The 26605-nt window shown below is 52.5% G+C and overlaps 1 protein-coding gene across 1 annotated transcript; it reads right to left on the bottom strand.

Moving 5' to 3' along the window:
• Positions 1-1573: 1573 nt before the first annotated feature.
• FAAH (fatty acid amide hydrolase) lies at positions 1574-26488 on the bottom strand. The gene is made up of 15 exons (XM_032494178.1): positions 22549-26488; positions 16845-16958; positions 14107-14241; positions 13760-13893; positions 13474-13680; positions 13187-13227; positions 12830-12954; positions 11121-11246; positions 10509-10606; positions 9271-9370; positions 8931-8971; positions 8163-8202; positions 7564-7672; positions 6852-6997; positions 1574-6589 (listed from the first exon to the last, which is right to left on the bottom strand). Exons 1-15 carry the CDS (start codon positions 22741-22743, stop codon positions 6461-6463), a joined length of 1740 nt encoding a protein of 579 aa, XP_032350069.1. The 5' UTR covers positions 22744-26488; the 3' UTR covers positions 1574-6460.
• Between the last annotated feature and the right edge of the window lie 117 nt (positions 26489-26605).

The raw sequence follows: 26605 nt of genomic DNA, 5'->3' as shown, positions 1-26605 counted from the left end.
GATGATGCAAGGAAGTGAGGACGGAAGGAGGTACGCATAGCCGCACCCCTGCCACCCCTGCTGGACTTTCATTCTTGACTCCCAAGCAAGGCCACACTGCTGCCCCTGGGATTCCAGCCTCCCCAGGCTATTGGTTCTCACTTCCAGGCTCATCTCCCATTTTCTCATTGGTCTAGGGAGCATGAAGGGATGGAGTCTGTGGTGGGGAAGGGTCGGGTGAGGAGGTAGAGGTGAATTCCTGGAGAACGGGCAGGAAAGACCCGGGAAGATGTGGAGCAGTAGAGCAGAAGGGACTTGATTTGGGAGCCCCTCCACTCTTGTTTCCACCCAGTCCTTTGTCTCAAAGTAGGAGAGAGCAGCTGTCTGCCACAACTGAGTCTGCCAGTCATTGTGACCAGGAAATGGTGGCTCCACCCTCAAGGCTGGGAAGTCAGAAGCAGATCTGGTGGGAAGGAGATGAGTTTGTGGTTGGTAATGTTGAGTCTGAGCACCAGAGGGTTGCCCAGGGCCAGATGTGGAGTCAGCAGTTGACCTGTTGGCCACAACCTAAAGGGTAACCCTGAGGTCATCTACCCTCTAACACTATTTGCGAACTCAAGAGGGCCTCTGGAACTAGCCCCCCTTGTTGGCAGACTCCCCACGTCCTTCCTCCTCTTTCCCACCATTCCCATCCCCACACTCACCGCTCCCTCACTGAACCCTGGCTTCACTGACAGCTCAGCTCCTCACCCCAGCCGTTGGCCATCGAGTGGCCACACCACGCCTGCAGCACCCCGGGACTTGTTACATCACCCTTTCCTGAGTTGCACCTGCCATTACATCACCCTCCTTGTATCTCCTCATTATATCTGCCATTCAGTCAAACTATCTTGCTTATTTTTTAATTTAGTTCTTGTTTCCCTCCCTAGAAAATAAGTTCCAGAAAAGCAAGTACCTTGTCAGCCTTTTTCAAAGTGACTGGCACATTTCAAGTGCTCAATATTTCAAAAGTGGAGGAATGATAGATGGGTCAAGCCCTCTACTCCTGCCTTGACCTCTGTGTATTTCCACTGGCCCCTTTCTAGCAGCACTTAGTAAGTCTCTCCCATCTTAAAAAAAAAGAAGGTCTGTCAGATCTACCTCCTTCCTAGCTACCAGCCTTACTTCTTCCCTCTACCCCCAGCCAAGCTTCTCAAGTTATCTACACTTACTGCCTTTCCCTCCTCATCTTTCGTTCTCTCCCTAACCCAGTCCAATCTGGTTTATGCTAAATCACCCCAATGAGCTCCCTGCAGTTAATTCAGCAGCATTTGAAGCCATTGCCTCCACCCTTCTTGAAATACACTCATTCCTTGCTTTTGTGACAACACAGCTCTAGGTTTAAATGTCACTTTCTTCACGAAGCATTCCTGACACACACACACACACACACACAAACATCCCAGGATGGACCAGGTACCACTTGGCTTACTCTCATAAAGTAAATAAAATAGTGCTTCTGCTTTATTGCACCTTTAACGAGTGTTTTTATGATTGCGCATTTTGTGTCTGTTTGCTAGAAGAATGAAAGCTCCATTCAGGCAGGAACTATTTCTGATTGGTTAGCACAGGTAATTCCTGTGGAATTCAATATGTTTATTGGATGGCCAGATGGATGGAAGGCATATAGAGAGGGGAAGTGGATGGATGAGGACTTACAGACCAGGAGAAAGTCACAGGTTGAATATAGACTGGGAATTATTTGTCCTCATGGGCACGAATCAAGATCACAGCAGTTGGTAAGATAAATGTGAAAAGGGCTGAGGGTAGGGACTGATTGCAACAGTCCCATCAGGACAAGGAAGTAATCAGGAGAGGCCAAAATGGGTTTACTCACAAGTCACCCACTCCTCCAGTCAACAAGCCTTCACTGGGTACCCACAGAGTACCAGGCACCATGCTGGCTGCTGGTCATCCAAGGCACACCCCACACAGGCCTGACCCCCAGTGCCCTCACCTGCTTCAGGTGCACAAGGGAAACCTCCCACAATTTCCCTGATCCCAATCTATGTGTGGGAAACCTGGGAGGGCCCAACCCAGGCTGGTTGGGAGGCTCAGGACTTGATAATGTGGTTTTCGTTTATGGGTGCAGCAGATCAGGCTGCCCGGGCAAGTGACCTGGAGTGACACACCCCAGGGTTCTTTCCTTGGTCCTGATCTGATTATTTATTGGTGACTTGGATGAAGTTGGAGCAGTCCAGCGCTCAGATTTGTGGATGGACAAAGCTGGGAAGCAGCGCAGAAAGAGTGGGCAACAGAACCAGGACCCCAAAGGCTCTCAATAAGCTGGAACCCTGGAATGACCCTAAAAGATGGTGCCTATTAGGGACAAATGGTAGGTCCTGCGTCGTAAACTCCAATATCGCAACCTCAGGGAGAGGAAGGGAGGGTGGACAGGGGCATGACCAACCCTTTCTGTAAACAGACATCAGCAGAGGAGCACAGTGCCAGAACATTGCTTGTCGCCAGTGTTTGTGGCCACTTACCACAGAACCTGGCACACAGAGTGTTTATTGCATGTTCTTAGGATGATTGTGCAAAAAAGGGAAGTGCACTAAGTTTGGAGTCAGGCATATGGATTCAAGTCTTCTGTTCGAGTCTTTGGCCTTGGACAAACCAGCAACCCATTCTGAACTTCAGTTTCCTTATCTATAAAATGGAAGTAATAATGCCAACTTTTTCCCAGTGGGATAATGGATTATCAACTCTACAGCCTAATAGATACTGGATTCTATTATTCAGACAGTCTCTTCTTTCGAGCATGAACAGAAGCTCCCAGAAGCCCTTTCAAACACAGCCTGACAATTGTAAGAGGACGACTACCTTTGCCTGGGATGAAGCAGCGGGGGGATGGGGGGGGGTCCTGAGGTGGAGACATAAGTAAGAGTATTCCAGGCAGAGCAAGCTCAGTGAGCAAGGGGCTTGGAGGCGGGAGGTGTGCAGCGTCCTGAGCACAGCCCGAGGACCCCGGGAAGGGCAGGAAGCCAGGACGGTCAACAGCACAGCCAGGTCCAGCACAGCCTTGTGCGTCACAGCCAGGAGCCTGGACTGAGCACGATTTTAGATGTGATCAGATTTGTTTTTAGAAAGGTCACTCAACTGCCACACGAAGGACATTTGGAGAAGACCAGTCTGGAGATAGAGGAAGCTGCGGCAGTGACCCAGAGAGGAGGGGAAAGGCTGAGAACAGGCAGGAACCACAGGATTTAGAGGGTCTTGAGGCCGCTGGGCTGGTGGACAGGCAGGAAGAGGAGGTGGTGAGCTTATGCCATCACTCCTACGTGCCTCAACATCGTGGGACACCAGGAAGTGGCTCTGACATAGACTGATCAGGCTCTGATTCTAATTTCCACACTTCTAGCTATAGGAACTTTCTGTAAAATGAGGACACAAATACTTACAACAGGATAAAATGACATGACGACTATCAAGTGCCTAGAAGGTAGATGGCTCATATTCAGAATGCCCCCTTGTCCCGATTAAAAGTCACCTTATCACTCAGTGCTTTAAATATGTAAGGTCTTCAGTAGCACACCTGCCTGCCTTGCTGCCTACTTTCAAAATTCGACAAATATCCTTCAGACTGTAGCTCCAGGAGGACAGGAACCTAGACTGTCTCATTCAACACTGCTGCCGCGGCACCCAGTACAGTGCCTGGTCTTCAGTAGATGCTCACTTAATGTTCATTGCATTAACCTTGCATCTTTTAGGCACCGTTCCACATGCAGAGGTTACTGTGATGTGCATGACAAAGTGCAGCCCTCAGGAAGCTTGTTTGAAAGGAGACAAACCATGTGATTCCAGAGAGTGACAATGCTATAAAGTAAAAGGGTGACATGTTAGAGTGTCAGGGAAGCTGTTTCTGAGTGAGTGATCAGGGAAGGTGATACTGGAGCCAAGTGTTCCAAGCAGAGGGACAGCTAACACAAAAGCTGTGAAGCAAGGACCAGCTTGAGATGATCGAGAAACCAAAAGGTGCTCGTGTGGCTGGAGCACAACAGAGGGGAAGAGACACCCAAAATGAGGCTGGAGAGGCGGGCAAGAGCCACATCTCACAGGGCCTTGCAGGACTCGAGGAGGAGACTGGATTTTATTCTTGGTTGATTGGGAAACCATTGCAAGGTCCTAAGGAGGGAGGTGACTCAATCTGACATACACTTTTAAAGGATCGCTTTGGCAGCTATTTGGAGAATGGATTGGGGAATAGGCGAGGAAGGAAGCAGGGAGCCCCGTTAGGTTATTAGGGTCCAGATGAGAGGCAAGTGGCTTGGATCAGAGTGTAGTGGTGGAGATGCAAAGCAGTGAGAACTTACTTCCCCAATGACCTCTACCCCCATGCCCTTGGCAGCATTTGGGCCCCTTGTCTACCCTTTCCCCCTGCCCCATCACAAGGGAGCCAATGTCTGCCACCCACACAGGCTCAGGAGCCTCTCAGGATGGGAGCCAGGCTTGGTGGACCCCCAGCACCGCTCGGCATGGCGGTGCTGGGGTCTAAGGGTGAAATCAATGAACCAGTGAAGGAATGAAGAGGAGGTTCCCCCACCGCGGCCTTGTGTCGGAAAGCACGAAGATATCACTAACCAAAGAGAGAAACAGGGCAGGAGGAGGAAGCTGGGGCAGATGGCAGGTGGTTTTATGGGACAACATGAGGTGAGATGACATAGCAGTTATGAGAAACCAAGACAAAGTGAGCAGCTTCTTGGTCGTCCCGGCAAGGTGTCCATGTGGGCCAGATCCTCTAGTCAGCCCCGAGGTATGGGCCTAGTGTCTGCCCTGAGACTTGCCTCATCAAGGCGGGGACACCACTGGCAGAAAGTGCAGGTGCCGCTGGGCATGCAGCCTGGAGAGGAAAGTCCTCTGGAGGAGCAGGAAAATCAGTGCGGAGAAGGAAGCCTTGGGAAAGCAGCTTGCCTTGAAAAAATTATGAAGTGGGTCAGGTGGGGGCCAGGGGCCTTCCCTGCCTGAGGGTTCAGGCTCAGAACATCTTCTACAGCAAGTAAGCGAGTTAGGGCTGCGGCTGGGGGAGTGAGGAAGCACGGCTGGTGGGCCCAAGAAGCCCCCAGAGCTGTCACAAGTGAGCCACCCCTCCTCCTACCAGGCAACACCATCCAGTAAGAGGTGAGCTGGCAGCCTGGGCAGAGCTGAGACTGGGCTGAGAGTGCTCACTTCCATTCCAACTGGCAATTTCCAAATCACCTCTCTCTGGGCCACAGCCCTAACTCAGGCCTCAGGGTCCCTTGCCCAGGTTAGGATCATGGAGCGGTCTTCTAGTCCTCTCCAGGCTCTGCCCCTCCAGTCTACTCTCCTCGCCGCACCTGTGTGGTCGTTCAAGAGCGCCCCATTGCCCTTGAGAGAGAATTCCAGTTTCTGAACCAGCCCCCTCCAGCCCACCTTGATCTGACCCCTGCCTACATCGCTGCTGCTCCTCCTGAGCCCATTCAATGCCTCCATCTACCAAACTCATTCTGGTCTTTGGCGTTCTGTTCCTTCTCCCTGGGATGTCCCTGTCCTCTATCTCAGCCTCTGGGAACCTTCCATACTCAATACAGGTCCTCCACCTTCAGGAAGCTTTCCCAGAACATTCCAGTCCTGGCTGGTCCTGCGAGTGCTCTCTACCAGATCACCTTGTTTTGTGCTCGCCTCCCCAGGCCTGTGGGCTCCTATCCCCAACAGCATTCCAGACTCCCCGCTGCCCTGTGCTGGCCCCTGAGGATAAAGATGTAGCAATAGAGTCCCTGCTGTCAAGGAGAGTCAGGGTGCTAAGGGAGGTGACCCATCCATAGTAGAGATGCCCAGAGCACAGGGCAGACCGGGAGGAAACAGCCCACCTACCCCGGGGCTCAGAGAGAGAAAAAGGGATCTGAGCTGGGCCTCAAAGGATTTAATGGTAGAGGAAAAGAAAGGGTATCGTCAGCAGAGGGAAGGAGCAGAGGAAGGAGAAAAGACAATGTCTAGCAAAGCAGGGCTTAGTCTAAGAGGCTGGGGAGGGGGAGGGGGGAGTGAAGAGCTGGGGCTGCAACGCCCACTCTGAGAAGCCTGTGTCCTCCTTGTGAGTGACCAGGGAGGTTTGGGAGCAGGAGACTGGCATGGCTGGAATCGGTGTCTAGAAGGTCATCTCCAACCCCCAGTGCCCTAACAGTGAACGCCAGAAAGTACACAGACCAGGAGCCAGTTCTTGACTGTTAGTGGGTCTCTGCCCATGTTATGCCCACTGGTTGCTACATGGAGGGGTCAGGGCAGAGGGTGGCCAGAGCAGGGAGTAGGGTCCAGACTCAGCGGGTCTGGGCTTCTTGTAGGGGCGAGAGGAGGGACTTGGGAGCCTCTGCCCCAGGCTGAACACTTCCTCACAGGGTGGCAGCCGTGCCCTGACTACTCTAGGTGCAGATCCAGTGGGTCTCAGGTCCTCTGGAACCAGATGGGCAGGAGGGTGGGCAGGCAGCAGTCAGGATCGCTGCCTTTCAGAGGTCATCACTCGCTCCACCTCCCGCATGAGCCGCAGACACAACTCTTCCTGCCAGGGCAGAGCCACGCACTGCACGGCCACAGGCAGCCCCACGCTCTTCGTCATGGCCTGCAGGGGACACAAGCATCACAATGGGAGGCACCGAGGCAGGACCCCACCCCGGGTCCAGGAAGCATCCCAGCTGGAGAGAAGGGGCAGCACAGCAGGGCCAGCCTGCAGGCCTCAGGGCTCTTGTGCTAAGAAGAGATGGACAAGGACTACACACGCCTATACTGTGTCCTCTATAGCAGCTGGAGCAGGGGTACGGGTGTGAGTCCAGGGAAAAGGGGCCAGGGAGGGGGGGCGACCAGGCCAGGCCCCATGGCCTCACCTTCTGCAGCACCTTGTCCCAGAGATCCCCGAAGTAGCCCTTATAATGCTCCATCTGGGCTTCGTCCTCAGTGGTCACCGTGGTGACAGGCACCACCCCAGCAGGAAAGTCCAGGCAGTTGTAGAGCAGAGTGTAGCTGACAGCTCCTGAGACACAGCACAAGTGGTGGGAGCAGGCCAGGTGAGCTTCCGTGCCAGCTGGACTTTCTGAGCCTCAGTCTTCTTCCCTGTGAAATGGCACCCTACCTCCACAGAGAGAGGCTCTCTCCTAGGGCTGAGACTTGAGTGAGAGTGGCAAAGCCCGAGAATCCAGATTCAGGGCAGCTGGAGGGCCGGCTGAGGCGCGCCCTGTGCCTTTGCCCTTGTAGCTCCCCCGACTTGGAATGCTATTGGCTGTTTTCTTCATTTATCTAAATCCCACCTGGACTTCAAACACCACCTCCCAAAACCATAGACTCTGTAATGAGATCTCCAACTTAAACAGTGCTGTGGATAGGGAGCTTATCCCCTCCCAGAGCATGCCACACATCTCCCACCTCTCCAGCCAGCTAGATTGTGAGCCTCTCAAGGGTGGGGTCCCCCACCCACAAGGGGTGCATCCCACCCCCAGGACTCCCCTTCTTCTACTTCCCAGCAGCCCCACCAGGCACAAGGCTGAACTCATAGAAGAGAAGAGACAGGTGAGAGGAGTGTGATGGGGCCGCAGGCCTCACCTGTGGCCTTGCCTGGGGCATTCAGATCCAGAGCAGGGCCCAACATGGGGGTGAGCAGCACATCCAGGTCCAGTGCTCTCCACTGGGCAATCACAGACTGACGGTACACCTGGGAGGATACCAACACAGCAGGTGAAGCGCTCAGACCTAGCTCGTTACATGGACTCTCCAATGCAGGCACCGTGGATGGCTCTGGCCCCGTACTGGCCCTGGGATTCTGAACTGAGCCAGGATGACATGGAGGACCTTGGAGCACAGGCATAACTGCTTTCAGGCATCAGCTGCTCCATAGTACCTCAGACAACAGTCTTCCTGCCAGGGCAGGGCCACATAGTGCCGTCACCAGGGCAGTGAAGAGGCATCCAGGACAGGAGCCCCAGGCGGGCCCAGCCCCCAAGGATGGACATCCAAGCAAGTGAGGGTCGGAGAGCAAGCCCCAAGGCCCAGCCCAGGGAGTGGAAGGGGGAATGAGAGGCTGCTCCAGGGGACCAGGGGACCAGGGGACCAGGGGACAAGTGGCCAAGAGACCCCGACGGCAGGTGCCCTGTCCAACTCCACCCCCCACCTACCCTGCTCTAGTCTAGGGGCTCTGGCCTCACCTCAATCTCGTGCTGCAGTTCCCAGAGCTTTCCAGCTGACCTGGACAGAGGGAGAGAGTCACAGGCCATGATGATCACAGCCATGGGGATTAGCAACATCGGACCCCTACTCTCAACTCTAAGAGAGCTCTCAGAGGAAAGGAGCGCAGGGCAGAAGTTCTAATCCCTAAGTTCATATCCCATTCAGTCCCCAAGAGACACTTAGGCTGTGTCACTTAGTGACTCCACAGCAGAGCCAGGAGCAGACTAGGCCTGATTCCTAGCTACCTTAGGACACAGGAGAGGCCAGAGTTGTCCAAGGTCCTAAATGCTTGGGGGTGAAAGAAGGAGCAAGTCCACAAGATGTCAGGGCCCAAGAATGAGGCAATTTGCTCCCAGCTTCTCCAGCTCGAACCACTCAGGGGCAGGCAGAAGCAGGTGCAGTGCAGCTGCAGTTTCTAAAAGCAGCACCTCTCATGCGTCCCCAGTATCCCCTTCCCCTGCTCCCTGACATTTCCTTCCCGGTCCTTTCCACCCAGGCCCAGCCAGGTCAGTCTTGTCTCAGACTCTCCCACCCTGCTCTCTCCCTCAGGTCCTCACTCTCCAACCACTCCTGGGCCTTGCTAAGACATCTTCAAGATCCACCTGAAGGCCACAGAGGTTGCCACCCTGCCTGGGCCACTTCCAGCCTCAGAAACTACCTTTCTCATCTTTTCCTGTTGGAAACCACTTGGACCCAGGTCAGGGGGAAAAAGGTGGCAGGCATCTGGATGTGGGAGATATTCTTACCGAGACTTCATGTTGTGGAGAAAAGCTGCCAACCTTGGTTGCTGCAGAAGGACACACACAGTCAGTGACTCAGCTTTGGGCCGAGTGTGGCAACAGCCTTCTTCGGGCCAAGTCACCGGGCCTCCTCCCTCTGTCCTTCCCCCCAGGTGGCAAGCCAGCACCCGTTCAGCATGCAGGTTAGCTGAAGATTGCAGGGCACGGGGGGAGAAGAAGAGTCTGGGTGGGGGCTAAGAAGAGGAGGCCATGCCTGCCCAAACCAAGAGAGGCTAAGGGGAAGCAGGAAGAGCTCCGGAGGCTCCCGCCCAGCCCATCTCACCCCTTCCACTCCCTGTGCTCTCACCAGAGGCTTCAGCATGAACGCCAGCAGTCCTTTGAGCCACCCAGGCAGCCTCAGAATTGAGATCAGGTCCCCCAGGCAGGGGTCCACGAAATCCCCTTTGCTAGGAGACAAAGGGTCCAGTCCAGGCACTTCCGCCCCAGGCATCCCTCCTGGCCTACCCCGACCTGTTGCATCCCCCAATCTCTACTCACAGTTTAGTCCCCCTCCCTCTTCACCGGACTCCAGTAACCACAGTCTCCAGCCCCTTCATCTGCCTCCTTTCAAATATGTGACTTGTGTCTGCTGATCCACTGGGAGGCCTGGGCTCTACCCAGACCCACTGGAGCTCCTCAAGGCAGGACTCCGTGTCTCCCTCCCTGGCAAACTCAGCTTGGAGCAAGAAGAACTGAGGGCAGCCTCTCCCTGGCCAGGGCTTCACACTGAGGGCACTCCCCACACTGGTGCTGATGCCAGCCTGGAGGCATGAGTGGCACAGTCCTGAGTGGGCCACCGTGACCTTGTCTCTGAGGCTGTAAATGCTCTAGATCTCAGGGAAAGCCTCAGGCAGGGGATCCTGGAGCCTCATTCCCAGGGCCAGAGTGAGGCGTAGCCCCTTCCACTGAAACCTGGACCACACTTAGCTACTAGGGGAGGTCCAGTTGGTACAGTCCCATCACCAGGAGGCACCTTCACAGGCCTGCCCTCTGCCCCTATCAAACTTTAAGGACTGAAAACATCCAGGCGAAACCAGCTTCTCTGAACATGAGCTGCGCAAAGTCTGGTCCAACCTACCCACTTTACAGAGAGAAAACTGAGGTTCTGCTCAAAAGGGAAAGACGTGGCTCCACTCAGAAGAGTCTGCAGTAATAGCATGATGTCTAGACCCCTGCCCTCCTGCTTGACTCTGCCTTTGTCTCTCAGTCTTTCCCAGACAGGCAACTCCCCGCCCATCTCCTACCTCCCAAAAGGCTCCGCCCAGGGCCAGGACATGGTTGCTTAGTCCAGCCTCCTCCTACACTGGCTCCGTTCCAAAGTCTCCCTGGCAAGGTATCGCCAGGCTCACCTGTAGTTGGAGGGGTGGCGAGGTCCCTGCCCAGATCGCTCAGACCTTCTTCCCGTTCAGCTGAGGCCTGTCCTCCATCTTTCCCCAACCTGGTCTGTCCTGCTGCTCCCAGCTAATGTCCAGAGTGCCCAGCTGCTCTCCCTGGGCCTACCCATGTCCTGATCCCAGCACAGACCCCAAGCCCAACATCACTTACAAGTTCTGTAGGAAGCTACTGCCGCCATCACTGAACAGCCCACCTGTCGACAGGGTCTCCAGAGCGTGGGGTATGTTGCCTGGCAGGAATGGAACCAGCTGCAGGGATTGAGGGGTGTAAGGCTCTCAGACCTAGAAACCTTTGGGTCCCACCACCCCCATGCTGCCCAGGCAGCCCTAAGCATGGACTGGACCGATCCTGCCCACACAGTACCCTCACTTGAGCAGCAAAGGGAGCCGTGCTGGTCTGTGATAACTCCCTGTAAGATGCCCATCATGAGAGAAGACCCACGTAAGGTTCTCAGATGAGCAGCCCCAAACCTATCTAGGGGCCATGGGAACCTCCAGACAGCGTGCACCATTGTGGTTGAGGAGGCCCTCCCAGAGCAGCTCATACATCCCCAGCATAGGGCTGAGTTCACCCTCAACCATGTACCCCAATACTACTGATCAGCCCCTTTTTACTGGTGCCAAAGGGGCAGAGTTCCCATCCCCAACCACAAAACAAACAGGGTGCAAGGGTACTGGGGTGGGTGGCAGCCATGGGTACCAGGAAGGCATCCCTGAAGGAGGGAGAATGCCGAGACTTGTGGGCTCCTACAGCCATGCCTACCATGTGGCCAGCAGCCTCGAGGCTTTTCTTGGTCTCCAGCAGGGCCCGCTTCATGGCTGGGGTGGGCATGGTATAGTTGTCAGTCTCATAATACCCCACACGCAGGGGCCGAGAGCTTGTGTAGACCTAGGGGCAAAACACAGAAGTCAGAGTCAGGGCAGGAAAGGGTGGTCCGAAGCCGGGCTCCCAGGACTCAGAGAAGCTACTCAGACTGACACAGCTTGAGGCTGCAGCCTAGATCACCCTCAAACTGACTGCCCGGGGGGCTAGCCCCTTCCGTCTCTGGCCCCTTCACAAAACAACTTCACAATGACTCCGCAGGTGGGCAGAGCAAGAATGAGGATTCTAAACTGAGGCTTCAGGTCTAGATAGGGAGACAGGCCCAGAGTATGGCCACGACTTGCCCACGGCCAGTTCTCAATGCAGAGTGACAATGCTGGGTCGGGAACCCAGGCATCCTGCGTCCTAAGCCGAGGCTCTCCATAGCCTGTTTAGAGAATGCAAGTCCTGATGCCCATGATAGATTGTTGCAGATGCCAGGACAGGGGATCATCCCCTCCTCTCCTCCCTCTCAGGAAAGGGCTCCTGAACCACTGGGTTCAGTTAGAACATCCCACTGCTAAGGAGGGGTAGCTCACCCCTCCCAGCCCAGATGTCCTGCCCACCAACAAACACTGAGGTCCACTGTCCTGCCCAGGGGCCCTCAGCCCTCCCAAGGCAACCTGGGCTGCATGAGGACAGGAGGTCTACAGGGAGAATGCCAGACTGCTGACAAATGCAGCTACATCACACAGCTTACTGTCTATGTTATCATGGCTTTACTATTCCACTGCCCATATCCATCTAACCTGACTACTCCTGAATGTATTGTACAAAAAGTACAAATAACTTAATTATTCAGTCTCAAAAGACCCATCAACTCTTCAACAGAAGCACCAAATGCTAGTTGATACTCCCAGACTCCTTGAACCCCTCTCCTCAAAATCTTCACCTTGCTGCATCCACCAATCCTAACCTATTACATTATGATCTGTACCCAGTCCTAACCAACTCCCCAGGTTGAAATATCTACTCGAAATCAAATTCAAATATCCCAACTCTGCACCCCTCCCCCATGTTACTAAGGCTCTGTGGAGGCAGCACTTCACCACAGAAAGAAAGAAACTCAGCTTTGTCCGGTCAACAGGCTGTTTTGGTGATATTTTGGGGAACCAGCATCTGACACTGCCCACAGATCCCAGCTTTCCTTGGGGAAAAAAAAAAAAACCCTCCGCTTTTAACTGCCCTTAACTCACTCAGCCTATGTGCCCAGCATCCTACTGGAGGCTGGAGATAGGAACAGGAATACTGTAAGAAAGGCTCCTATTTACTGGGGGTCAAACAGACAAGATATAGTTCTCTCTCAAGTTGTTCTTAGCCTCCTGTTCCCCAGTGATATCCCTGGAGGCTGGGCCAGAAGGTGGGCCTTTCCTCTGCTCTGGCTCCCAGCCAGCCAGTTTGAAAGCCTCAGGGTTTCCAAATGCAGGCAAAGGCGCCACCTGGTGGCTGTTTGCAGAGATGCTACTGATCCTGGCCTCAGACCCCTGGGGAATGATTTTCAGGAGACCTAGCCTCCAAGGCCTGCTGGCACTGCAGGGGGCTGCTCTCTGGGCCCAGGAGCACCACTGAGACCCAAATCCACCCCCATGCCCACCCCTACCCCTGCTCACCTCCTCCTTGAAGGGCAGGGGGGGCACGGTGGGGTCCAAGCGGAACATGTCCTCACACAGCAGCGCTCGCAGGCACAGCGCCAGGCTTTCCACATCCCGGGCCATGGGGCCGATTGCGAGCTGTACTGTGGGGCAGGGAAGGGAGGTAGGAGAGATCACCCAGCCCCAAGAGGCTCTGGGGTTGGGTCCAAACAAGGGCTGGGCCATGACCCAGGAGTGTGAGCAGAGACAAGGAGGTAGGAACTCAGACCTAGAGTGGCCTGGGGTGGCCAACACTGCCCCTAGGAGAGGCAGGGGCAGAGGTGGATCAGGCAGACCCCCCCTCCTCCAGGGCGCAGAGGGAACCACAGACCTCACCTGCTACCTGTCCATAGACACAGCCCTTCAGGCCACTCTTGCTGGATAAGAAATACAAAATGTTTGAAATGGGAAATGGCCACCCTGTGCCCAACCCCACATCCATACAGCAGCTCTGAACTCTCACCACTCTGGAAACTAGAAAGCAGGGACTATGGTGCTGTGGCACTACCTCCCAGCAAAACCCCAATGAGGGAATCCCTGCCTGGAACCCAGAGAGGTGGGAAACTAGGCCAAGGTCACACAGCAAGAGACTCAGAAGCTCCTACCCATCACCTACACCATACCTGAGGCGGTTCCCAGTGGTTTTGAGGCCACAGATGCCACAGAAGGCGGACGGAAAGCGGATGCTGCCTCCGATATCAGTGCCTAAGCCCAGTGGGGATCCTCCAGCAGCAATGAGGGCCCCCTCACCCCCTGAGGAGCCACCTGGGCTCTTGGAAGACTTCCATGGGTTCATGGTCTGGCCAAAGAGGGGGTTACTGCAGTCATAGCTGGAGGAAGCAGGATGGGGTCAGCCCATGTCATGCTGGCCCCGGTGCCCCTGCCCCAACCCTGCACCCGAGGCCCCACCTGAACATGGACTGGGGGATGTTGGTGTGCACAAAGGGCACAGCGCCCTGCTGCTTCAGCACCTGTACCACCACGCTGTCACACTCTGCTGGCACCCCCTCGTTCAGGCTCAAGCCCAATGTTGAGTCATGGCCCTGGAAGGAGGGATGGGCAAGAGGGACGTGGCTGATGAGCTGGGGCAATTCAGCAGCACAGGGTCTGCTCCCACCACCACCAAACTGGCCAAGGCAAGGAACACCCATGGCTCCCTCTCAAGGCCTTTGGACCTGATACTTTCTCTGAGGGCCCAGGGTGGCCCAGGGCGGCCCAGGACACAGCTGGCTGGCGGGAACTGGGCCAGGACACACCTTGTAAGTGAAGCACTCCTTGAGGCTCACAGGAACACCATAGAGCAGGCCCTGCTTTGGGGCCTGGCACAGCTGAGTCTCACAGTCCGCCAGGTAGGTGGTTACACAGTTAGTCCCTCTGTTCACTTCACAGGCCTGGAAGAGGGAGAAATGAACACAAGACAAAGTGAGGCTGGCTTTTTTTTTTTTCAATTGTGGTAAAATATATATAACATAAAATCGATCTTTTAGATACATGCACTCCAGTGTTCATGGCAGCACTATTTACAATAGCCAAGACATGGAAACAACCTTAATGTCCGCCCACAGATGATTGGATAAAGAAGTTGTGGTATATTTATACAATGGAATACTATAAAATAATAAAATAATGCCATTCGCAGCAACATGGATGGACCTGGAGACTGTCATTCTAAGTGAAGTAAGCCAGAAAGAGAAAGAAAAATACCATATGATCACTTACATGTAGAATCTAAAAAAAGACAAATGAACTTATTTACAAAACAGAAACAGACTCAGACATAGAAAACAAACTTATGGTTACCAGGGGGGAAAGAGGTGGGAAGGGATAAATTGGTAGTTCAAGATTTGCAGATACTGACTACTATAGATAAAATAGATAAATAAGTTTATAGTGTATAGCACAGGGAACTATATTCAGTATCTTGTAACCTATAATGAAAAAGAATATGAAAATGAATATATATGTAAATATATGATTAAAATATTATGCCGTACACCAGAAATTGACACAACATTGTAAACTGACTATACTTCAATTAAAAAAAATAAATACATACAATCCGGCAGAAACCCAATAGAATTTGAATCAAATGTTAAAAAAAAATTTTTTTGACCTTTTAAAGTTTTCCCAGGGAAAGGGTAACCAGCAACATGACCCAGAGCCAGGAGCACAGAGGATGACCTAGGCCCAGCACCCACAGAACTGGGGACATGTGGCCCCAGCCTTACCCTAGCAGTTTTAGGCCTTCAACTCCACGTTGGAGAGAGAGAGTATTCCCAGGGCCAGGGCACAACCAGGGCACTCAACTGAGCAAGATACTGACCTCAGATGCCCCCCCAGAGGCTGAGCTTGGAGGAGGATGACCCTTGGGCACTCCCCCTTCCTCCTCCAAGCCACACCTCTGCCCAGTGAGGCAGACGGGGCTGGATGGGAGCAGATCCCCATGCCAGGTCACACTGAGAGTCAGCACAGAGCAAGGCTAGACCCAGGCTCCCACTTCCCAGCGTCCAGCAGTCTCTCCTCCGCCCCAGGCCTGGCCCATACCTGCCCAGCCCAGGTGAAGCCTCCCCTCTCCTAAGAACTCTTTTTTTGTTGTTGTTTTCTTTCTTTCTTCCTTGTTTTGGTTTTCTCCAGAAACTCTTGAATCTGATAATCAAATCTCATGGAGGAGTGGCTGACTGACAGCAATGGAGGAGCATTGGTGTGGTCCTGTTGCCACACTCAGGCACTTGAAATCTGTCTCCAGGCTGCCCAGGGCAGGAAGGGAGGAGGCCAGTCTGTGCCAGAATGCTCTCTGGATGATTCAGAAAGGCAGGAGCTTTTTCAGGAACATTGATAGAGAAGAAGCAACCCTGTCTGTTGAGACTGGATGTCCTCTCAGTGCACGCAACCCAGGGGTTTCCAGGCCTTTCTCCACAGTGGATCTCTCTCTGACCCTCTCTCAGCTTCAGTCACTCACACCACTATCATACACACCCATCAGCCACCCTGACACTCACATCCACCTGCTTAAGGGTCACACTCATTACCACATGCTCTCTTCCAAGATACCATATCATATACAAATCACACTCATAATACACACTTCCTTAGTTCATTTCAAACACATTTCTTGAGCACTTACTATATAAAAGACACAGTGTTCAGCACTAAGGTGCAAAGATAAATGAGACTCTGTCCACAGAAAGCCCATATTTGCCTTGGGGAAAGAGAAAGACAAGGCAAGCCCTATAATATGAAGAGAAATTTGCTGTTAGAAAGCGAATTCAGAGTAGGAAACCCCAGCTTGGGCTGGAAGGGGAGGAGGGTTATGGGAGGCTTCCTGGAAGAGGGGACTCCTCTCTGAGCCCTGAGGACTCATCCGGGGTAGACCGCTGCCCTGAGCAGGGCAAGAAGAGGGAGAAGAGCCTTCCAGGTAAAGGGAACCCCATGCGTGCAGAGCACGGCAACTGCTGGATGCAAGAATGGCCAGCAGCTCCAGGAGGCCTTGGCCAGAGAGGCTGCTGGAGACAGATGAGGGGCAGAGGAGCAAAGCCTGAAGAACTGGAGACCTGAGGGGGCACCTGGCCAGGAGGCTGGTGCATGGTCCTGGGGGGAGATGGTGGTGGAGGACCAGGGTGGCTGAAGGGGGTGGGGACAAGGGGATGGACTAGAGAGGGCTGTAAGAAGGGAACAGACCAGACTTGAAGACAAGGGTGTGGAGGTGGGAGGTAGAGGAAGTCTAGGCTGAAAGCCAGGTTTCTAGCTAAGACAACATGCTCAGTGTTCCACCACCCTCCACCCGGCATGTGCGCGTTCAGACACAGTCATCCTCTCTCCCTCTGTCTCTCACACACACACTCACACACACAGAACTCTGGCTCCCTCCCTCCCTGGCAGCCCCTGGCACTGTGGGCCCACCATGGCCCGCAGTGGGACGAAGTCTAGGCCAGATTTTCCCCACAGCCATGCAGGGAGAGAAGGAAGGGGCAGGCCTGATCACACCTAGCCTTACCTTTTCCAAGTAGGTGAAGAGCGCAGCCTCCGGAGACAGCTCCCCACTCTGTAACTTCTGTACCAGCTGAGGCAGGGGCAGGACCAGCAGCGCCTCCGGGTCCAGGTCAGGGTTCTGGGGAGACACCTGGGATCAGTCCTCCACTCACCACAGGTCCCCGGGTGCCTGCAGCAGACACCCTCAAGTCCCCACAGCCACCAAGCACGCAGACACTGTCACATGCAAATCCATGACCGACGTGTTCACTGCAGCTCTAACACCACAAATGCCACCTGTGGATGGTACAGATCTGTCTCTTCAAGAAGGGTGCTAGAGGGGAGGCCCAGGGAGAGGCCATGCCAGGCTGATTATTAGACCATTATGAACAAGCACTACCAACAGCTGCCTGGCACCGTGCTGTGGGCCAGGAACCATGCTGATGTGCTCCGTGTTTGGATTCAATCTAACTACCATTTCCATTGCAAGCTAAAGAAACTGAGGCTCAGAGAGGAGAAATGCCCTGCCTAGGACCTCTCTGTCCACTCAGACGGGCTGCCCGCTGGCTGTCCACCTACACCTAACTACTCAACCCCCTGGCAGAGGAGGGCAGGAACATTAAGACCCCGTCCTGGGTGGTTGGGGCTGCGTTGGAGCCACACCCCAAAGAAAGTGTTTTCTCATTCATTCCATAGATGTGTATTAGGCACCTACTATGTACCAGGCGCCACGCTAGGCATGGGGATACTGCAGTGAACCAAAAAGTCACATCCAGGCTTTGGAGGAGCTTACACAAGGTGCAGAGTTGGGGGTGAGCCAATAATTAATAAGTAAACAAATAAGAATTTTAGATAGTGAGAAATAAAGAAAATAAAACGGATGCAGTGGGTGGGTGGCACGCAAGCAGAGGGTGGTCAGGGAAGAGCTGTCTGAAGGAGGAGAGACATTTGATCGGATACCCAACTGCCAGGCCTCGAAGGCCCCCAGAGTCTCTGGGGTTAGCCTCTGCCTGCAAACACCCACTCGCTTCCTCCTCAGGGGATTGGGCTAATTGTAAACACAGCTAGAGGAGGACACTGTAGTGGCAGCCACCACATCTCACCTCTACCCTCCTCTGCTCTTGCCAAAGCTGCCAGGACCTCCTGTTGCCAAATCCAACAGATACTTGACTCTGTCTATTCTGCTCTGAGTCTCCCACCCACTGGCTTGTTTTCTCCTGGGCAGGGACATATCATCCTCCCTGGTTCTCCTCCGGTCTCTCTGCTACTTCTGTCATCCACTCATTCAGTCAGTCAACAAACACGTTCTGAGCACCTACTGTGTGCTGGGGACTATGTGAGGGCTACGAATTTAGAGGTGACCAAAACAGACCAAGTCCCTGCTTTCTGGAACTTACCTTCAAGAAAACAAACAAGTTAACAAATCATGGATGGATTACAGTAAGTGCTAGAAAGGAAGTAAACAACAGAGTGCTGTCATAGCAAGAACTAGGACTGACTCAGGTGGGCTGGGTGGGCAGAGGCGGCATTTCAACCGTGATCTGAAGCCTGAGAAGGGGTCGAAAGTGGAGAGAGACAGAGGCTCCTGGAGGTTCCTCTGGGCACCTCTTCTTCCCTCTCTGATGCTGGGAAAAGTCATTACTTCTCATGGCTTCCATTCCCGGCCCTCCACCTATCCCACGGCCTCCTGATCATCCATCCAATCTGACCAACTGGGCTCAAGCCTGCTCACCGGACTATTCCCTCTGCTCCCATCCTCTGTGCCTCTCCCCTGAACTCACTGTGCCCCTCCCCAACTCAAGGAAGGACACTGCCATCTCTCCTGGACTCCCTCTCCCTCCCACTCTCATCCAATCAGTCACAAGCCCCCTAAGAACCTCTGGAAAATAGCCACCTCTCTGTCCCCTTTACCAAGACCCTCACCAGTGCTCCTCCTTTCTATCCTGGGTCAGAGGGGGGCCACCTAACTGGCTGCTCTGCCCGGGCCCTGTTGCTAGGCCCTACAGTACAGTGTCCTTGCCTCTCCCCTTAAAGTCCTCTTCAGATCACAAGCTCCAGGAGGCACTTCTGGGCCGTGGTCCTGTCAGACTCCCCTGCCCCAACTCAGTGCCACAAGGCCCACTCACAGTCACCATACCTCCAGAGCTGAACACCCTGCCACACACACCTACCACACAGCCTTTGAATCCCAGCCTTGAGATCAGGAACACCCTACCCCTGCCCTGAACTTGTTAAATGGATGCAACACTTACTTGGGATTTTTTTTTTTAATATAATACATGGAGCTCCAAGGAAGAAAAAAAAATGGATCCATGATCTCCGCCCCTACACACTACATAATCCCTGGTGACAAATTTTTTTAAAGGTGTACAAAATGAAAAGTGAATATTTCCCCTGACTCGAGGACTACCCTGCCCAGTCCCTCTTCTGAAAAGGAAACCACAGTTCGTTTTTAGAGAAACCTTACAGAGAAAACAAGTTTGTGAAAAACCCACAATATATAGTTGTTTATATATATCCTATTTTTGCATATTATGTACACAATACTATCTATGCCTTGCCTTCCTCACCTCACAATAAAAATAGCAAGATTGGGTTTTTTTCTGATTACATAAATATGTGCTCCTTGTTTTTTTTTTTTAAAAAAAGACTAACAGTGTGGAGAAGAAAGTAAAAATCACCAGAGGGCCCACCACACTGGGATAAATGACCAGGGACAGGCTGGTCACCACCATTCCCCACCTTGCTACAAGGTGCTCACAAAGTCCCAGTGCACCTCAGCTAGAAGCTATCAGCAAGCTCCCCTCCATTCTCAGCACGAATGTTAATTCTTTCCTCTGCTCTTCTGTGTTGACAGCTGATGACACTGTTGCTAACAGCTATTTTTAAGTCTTCAACTAGTTATCAGGCAGCTGAGACATTTTCTCTTTCACAAGGCATCAGAGTAAGTCTGCACCTCCAGGAGGCCAATCTGTGAACACAGGGGAAATTAAATTTGTATGGAGAGTGCAGGGAAGTGTGCAAATAATGTCTCACCAAGTGTGTGGCCATCTGTATGCAAAGGCTACTATAGCTATCCTTGAATAGCTATCATTGAATCACTGCCCCTCCTCCATCTGTTTTTCTTCTTCTGAAACACCTAATGTCCTAATTTCAGGTATCCTAGATTGTCCTCCGAGTTTTTCTTTTTTTCCTTCATGGTTTTTTATCACTTTTGTTCTATTTCAAGATATTTCTTCCATTTGATCATGTAGGCCACTGATCCTGATCGCAACAAAAATCATACTGTTCTTCAATTCATCTACTGAATCATTTTGTTTTAAGTTAGCCTCAGGCTGGTCTTGGAGAGGCCAGGAGATGGAACTACAGGTCAGATCAGGTTGCAGGAAGTGGCACTTGTAAGACCAGTGGGATTTTAACAAAAAGCCTTGTAAGAGATGTGAGGGAAGGTCATTCACGGTAAAACTACAGGTGCAGAGGCACAGAGGTACGAGCAGGTGCTCTGTGATGTCTCTCCCAGCTGTAATATTCTCTCAATGGTGGTCCCTCTCTTCAGTTTAGAAAGGATATTAACATTCATTCGTGGAAACAAATGGGCACAGGCATGTTACAGGTTAAGCCTCACATGGTCAACAGAGAGTACCAGAAACACACGTCACTCTAGAGCTGCTCTAACAGTCCAGAGAGAGATAAACCATCTTGTGATGTTCAGGAGAACTCTCCCTCCTCCAGCAGTGCCTCAGGACACAGGAGGTATCTGAGCCCCCAGCTAGCTTTCCTGGAATTTATCAGGCAGGAGCTGTACTACAAGCTGCTGCATTCACCCAGGGCCCTGCTTACCTCCATGCCCCTTGCTCACTGTGGGGCTGGGCTGAGAAAGCCCCAGAAGAAAGGCTGCTGAGACAGTCTCAAAACTCACCTCCCCATTACCCAGCAATTCCAGGGCTGAGGAGAAAGGAGCCTTAGCATCCAGGAGGAAGAGGGGCCAGTCTAAAGGCCCTGGCTGAGCTCGCCCACCACCTGCCTGTTCCCAAGGCCTACAAAGCTCTTGTCATCAAGGACACTCCCCCTTAGCTGATTGCTCAAAACAAAGATGCTCCTGAGATAGTTCTTTTCTTCTGCAGTCATAGGAAAACCAGAAAGTAATTTTCCTGTTTTCCCACCTGGAAGTGCCAAGCTTTGGTATCCTGAGGCCAGGCTCTCTGCACCAGGGAGGGAGTGTAAACAGCGTTTAGTATTTCAAGACCAAAACTTTTACCCTGGAAGATTCGGTTCTTAAAAATAATGAAAGGCAGTTGCTCCAGAAGGAAACTGTGTAGATGCTAATGTTTGGAGTTGAAGTGAGGGAAGACCCACCCTTCTACCACCCCACACCCCTGCCAGCTGGTGGATTCCTTGTAACCAGGAGGGGAGTCCTGTAGGCAGGAACTGTGGGCAGATTCCTACAGCTGCCCCTATGCAGCCCTTGGAGCTGGTAGAACTCAGTAGCTGCACAGGACTTGGAGCCTCAAGAGCAGCCGAGGGTCTCCAGGCTGAGCCAGGTTTCACTGCAAGGATCCCTGAGCTCAGCCAAAGAAGGAGGATCAGACAGTGAAGAACCTGTGCTGGAATAGGGGAAATGGCTAGTTTGGATTGAATACCTAAAAACTGACTGATGGTGTACTTTTCAGCCAGCTTGATGAGTGAAGGCTGGAAACAAATACATCTTTATTTCAATAAATAAACAACTATGACATTTCCTGGTCCAGGAATGGTGTGGAGTAAATTCATACCATTACATCCAGCCAACACCTCACCACAATCAAGGCTGCATCCTGGGTGGACATCCAAGGCTCGGTCTCCCCTCCTTATCTCTCTCCCCTGCTCCTCTCCACGGAAAGAGGCTGGATCGTCTCACTGGGCATCTGGGTTCTAGTTCCAGCTCCTGACCTGTGCTGTCCTGTCACCCAGAACGCCTTCCCACCTGTCAGATCCAAATCCCATCAAACACATACCCTCACCAACACTTGGAGCAAGTCTTCCCTCCCTCAGCACATAAGGATGGAGTTCAGAATTTTGACCTGGAACTGGGTCCAGTGTGTCACACAGCAGGAGGGAAAGCCTCCTCTTCTAGGCCCCTCCCTCGCCTCATACACTCCCTGAACTGATCCAAAGGGAGAAAAGCTTGTGGGCAGATCACCCAGGGAACAGTTAGAACTAAACCTGCTCATGCAAGGGGCTTACCACGGGTTAGACTCGACAGCATGGGCGGTAGGAGCCCAGCTCCGCCAGTAACTCCCTGTGCACTTTTGCAAGTCCCTTCCCAGCCTAGCATCCTCAAGCACAAATCAGTGACTTTGAACTATAAGCTCTCCTTGGCTATCACTCTATGATTGCAAAGTCCTAAACCCGAACATCCTATTGGTTCTCTCACCTGCGTTTTAGTGTCCTAACAATCAGTAATCTTGAGATTCTTTGGCACGGGGCAAAGCTCCTCTTTGACCCAGTGCGGCGATAGCCTTCCTCGACCTGCCCTGTCCCTTTCGTTTCCCTTCCTCCCCTAGGCCCCACCTGGCTCAGAAAGAGTACGGAATACATTAGGGCGAGAGGGGCTCGGGAAAGTTAACAAGCCTGCGCTTCCCACACACCTGCGCTGCCCGCCACCCGCCCCTCCGCGCGCCCAGTCGACTGAAAGTGCTGCTTCCACCCCTTGCCCTCCCGGACCCCGACTACGACCCCCCCACTGTCACCTGAAGCCGGAAGCGCTGCGCCGCCTGGTCCATGGTCTTCAGGGTCGCTTGCTGCCTCTGTCGCACCCGGGCCGCCGCGCCCCGCGCCGGCCGGCAAGTGGACCAGCGCAGGGCCAAGGCCGCCGCCACGAAGCAGCAGGCCAGGGCAGCCCCAGAGACGCCGGAGAGCGCAGCCCACAGTTCGTCCAGCACCATGGTCTCCCGCCGCCGCCGCCGCCCGCCGCCGAGGGCAACAGATGAGGAATCAGCACCCGCGGACTCTGCCGCAAAACCCGGCCTGGATCAGCCGGGGATCCAGCGCCCAACTGCGCCGGAGGGGAGGGAGGAGGGCGGTCCTGGGGAGAGCGCCGTTGCCTGGCAGCCGGCCCGAGGCTGGCGGCGCACAACGGTCAAGGTCAAGTGCAGCGGCTCGGATGGGGCAGCTTCCTAAGTCCTCAAACACTGGGCCTGGCGAAGCAGGAGGATCCGGCAGAGAACCCACTTCTCGTGGGCGCCCTCGGAAGCTCGAGCCTAGCAGCGGTTAGGCTCCGCGGTCTGTTCCAGCCTCCGTCCCAGCATCGTAGAGCTCCGACTCCGGAAGATGCGGCCCAGCTAGAGCTCCCTGAATGAAAGGCTGGTCAAGAGGACCGGGAGCAGCGACGGACAGATTGGGCCCGCGGACCTGATTAATCCCCGCAAACAGTTTAGCAGGATCTTTCCTGGAGAACCTTGCGTTGGGCGGTGCACAGCAGGGCGCCCACCACTCCCCTGAGCAAGGCTTCCGGAGCGCAGGAAGTTCTTCTCCGGGAGCGCACCTGATGCCCCCTCCCCCTTCCTCACCCCAGGGACCATGTGTCTCTTGCCCTGGGCTCTTCTGCATGACCAAACCCCTCATCACTTGTCCTTTTGCTCAGCCACTCCCGCGGACTGGCCTTCCTAGTGTCACCCTTTTCCAGTCCTGGGCCCTCCTGGATTTCACACCCATGAAGTAGTAAGAACTGCTTCTGTCTGGGGACCTGACACCCTTCGTTAGGGAGGGTGGGGGGATTATATATACACACACACAATACTTCTCCCATCTAGGCCTTTCTCACAGGATTTTATATGCTTTATCTCATTTGTCCTCCCAACAGACCTATGAGGAAAGCATTTTCATTATTCTCATATACAGATGAGGCAACTGAGGACAAAAGAGGTTAAATTAATTCTATGGGTCACACAGGTGGCTGAGTGGGTATTTAAACTCAGGTCTAATCCTAAGCCATTGCTCTTAACTGTCAAGAATTACTACCACCACTGCTCTTGGAAATGAGGCTCTGTGGGATGGGATGCAGCAAAGTTTGGCAGCTGGAAAGCGCTGTCTGCCAAAACACTGCTGTCCATCCAGTTCCATCTTTACCTCTCTGAATCTGGGCCTTTTCTTCTAAAAGGGAATCTGGGCCTTTTCTTCTAAAAGGGAAATGCCTACCTCACAAGATTAATAGGAGTCTGTGAGGTTCTTGCTGTGAGTTGGGGACACTGAAGGAGGTACCTGATCTCAAATCTAGCCTGTGGAGTTCAAGGTCTGTTGAGAAGGAAAAACATGCATGGACCAAGAAACAAAAGACATGCTTTCGTGGAAATGCAGAGATCATGCAGCATGAATCGGAAGAGCCTTGGATGCTGGACCCTTGGGGAAGCCTCTGGAGCTGGAGTGTCTGTAACCCATCCTTGCTGTGTGACTGGGCCCCAGTTTCCTTACCTGTAAAGTGAGGATTTATAGTACCTCCCAATTCTCTAGTACTATTGTAAGAATCAAACGAGTTAATACATGAAATACAGCCAAAACAGGGCCTAGCCTATAGTAAGCAGTCCATGCATGTTAATCATCATACGATTATTCTTTATTATCAGAATAGAGACCTACAGAGAGGGGTTTTCTGGTCTGAGAAGCCCAAGCTTGGGAACCAGAACACCTGAGTTGAAATCCTAACTTTGCCACTTACTCTGTAACCTTCAGTAAGTCACTGCAATCTCGTGCCTCAGTTTCCTTATCTGCAAAATAGGGGTTAATAGTAGCGACAGCTTCATAGAATTGTTAAAATTAAATGAGTTAATTCAAAGGAAGAGCTCAGAACAGCACCTGGCCCACTGTAAGGGCTCAATAAATGTTAACTCATTATTATTTTAAGCAGACATGTGATGCAATCCAGAGATGTGCTGCAAGGTTTTGGGAAGGCAATATAGAGGAGGGTTGGGAGAGGAAAGCTGGAGGCAGAGACTGGAATGGAAGAGCAGGTGGATGTGAGGATCCAGTGGGGCTGGGCTTCCAGGTCTCCACCTGTGTTATCAGAAAAGCATCTGTGAATAAGTCACCACCACACGATTCCAGGAGCCAGGACAGCATGTACCTGCACTCTGTTGGGGCATGTAAGGGAGGGTTACTTTCACCTGCAGTCACTCAAGCAGGCCCTGATTTCCTGAGCAGGATCAGGGTCCTCCCCCACTAGTTGGCGACCTTGAGCAAGCCATCCTTCTGTGTCCTCAGGGGTCAAGTGGGAAGACAGGTAAATACCTTGCCAAGTTCAGTTGGAGGTGGGGTCGAGGCTAAAAGGATGGGGAGGAAAGCTTGCAGAAGGGAAGGAAGCTGCTCAGATTCCGAAGAGTTTGAAGTCTGTTCTGGGGAGAACAGAGAGAGTGCTCCTGTTACCAGTAACTTCTTGTTTCATTTCCTTTCATTTCTGTGAGCATTTCTTCAGCACAGAAGCGGAGGGCAAGAGCGGGGCACAGCCTTGCTTCAAGGAACTCAGTCCCACAGATGAGGTAGGACACCACACTCAGAAGCACTATCTATGGGGAACTTTATAATTTTTAAAGCACTTACAGGTCTTTGACCTCAGTTGTCTGAGCCCCCTACCACCTCAGAGGCCCCCAACTACCCTTACACTCTCCTTAAGGTTAGAGAGTTTTGTTTGTTTTTATTTGGCATTGCATTTAATCCAAAAATTCATTTGTGGAGAATTCACATCTACGTAATTGTCTTCTCATCCATGAAATAACACATCTCTCCATTTGTGTAAGTCATTGTTAAATGGGTTAGGGGAGAGTTTGTCACCCATGCAAGATAAGTTGATTACATAAATGATCCCAAAACTTCACCTCTTTCTATATCTTTGCTCTTTGCAAAATAACGTCGCAGCTCCTCCTTTCAGATGAAAGTATATAGAAATACTCTATATATATAGAGTATTTCCTCACCCCTGTAAATCTGGGCTAACCTTTGTGACTTGTTTTAACGAACAGAACACAGTGCAAGGAATGTTGTGCTAGTTCTGAGCCTAAGCTGCAAGAAAATTGTCTTCACTCGCTCCTGGAACCCTGACGCTGCCATGAGAAGTCCATGCTAGCCTTCCAGAGGATAAGGCCATGAGGGGTAGAACCTGCTCAGCCCAGCTGTCCCTGTTCAGGCCCTTACGCAGGTAAGAGGCCAGCCAAGATGAACAGACCCACCTGTCTGTAGATATCTGAGTAAGCCTAGCCACGCCCAGCTCAGCAGAATCACCAGTTGATCAACAAACTCAGAGAATAACAAACCACTTGCTTGAATCACTAATTTGTGGGTTGGTTTGTTACAAGGCAATAGCTAACTGACATACCTCCCAATTCCCATTGCCCAGATGAATAACTGAGGCCCACAGGCAACCAGGGACTTGCTCAATACTCCGTAGTGAGTGGGGGCCCACTGTGAGTCAAACCTGGGTCACTGAGACTCACTGCTACCTCTGCAATAGGGACACAGACATCTAGACTTTAGAACTGTTAAAAGTTCCTAGTTAGTTGGAAACACACCAACCACATCTCACCCTAAATCTGTTTTCCTCAACTTGTTTTAACCCATGCTCTCCCTTGGATATATATGAAATGCTATGCTTTCTCCCTCCTAAATCTATCTCAAACTACAGGTAAGTTTCTTCACCATTGTGCCCCTGAGTCTCATCTGTAAAATAGGGATACTGTACTGTCTCACTGGTTATTGAGAATTAAATGAGTTAATTTTAGCACAGTGCCTGACATACAGCAAGGACTATATAAAATAAAA

Source organism: Camelus ferus, chromosome 13 (genome assembly GCF_009834535.1).
Source record: "Camelus ferus isolate YT-003-E chromosome 13, BCGSAC_Cfer_1.0, whole genome shotgun sequence".
Lineage (NCBI taxonomy): Eukaryota > Metazoa > Chordata > Mammalia > Artiodactyla > Camelidae > Camelus > Camelus ferus.
The sequence above is the reverse complement of the archived record's forward strand: the minus strand, read 5'-3'. Positions and strand labels throughout refer to the sequence as shown.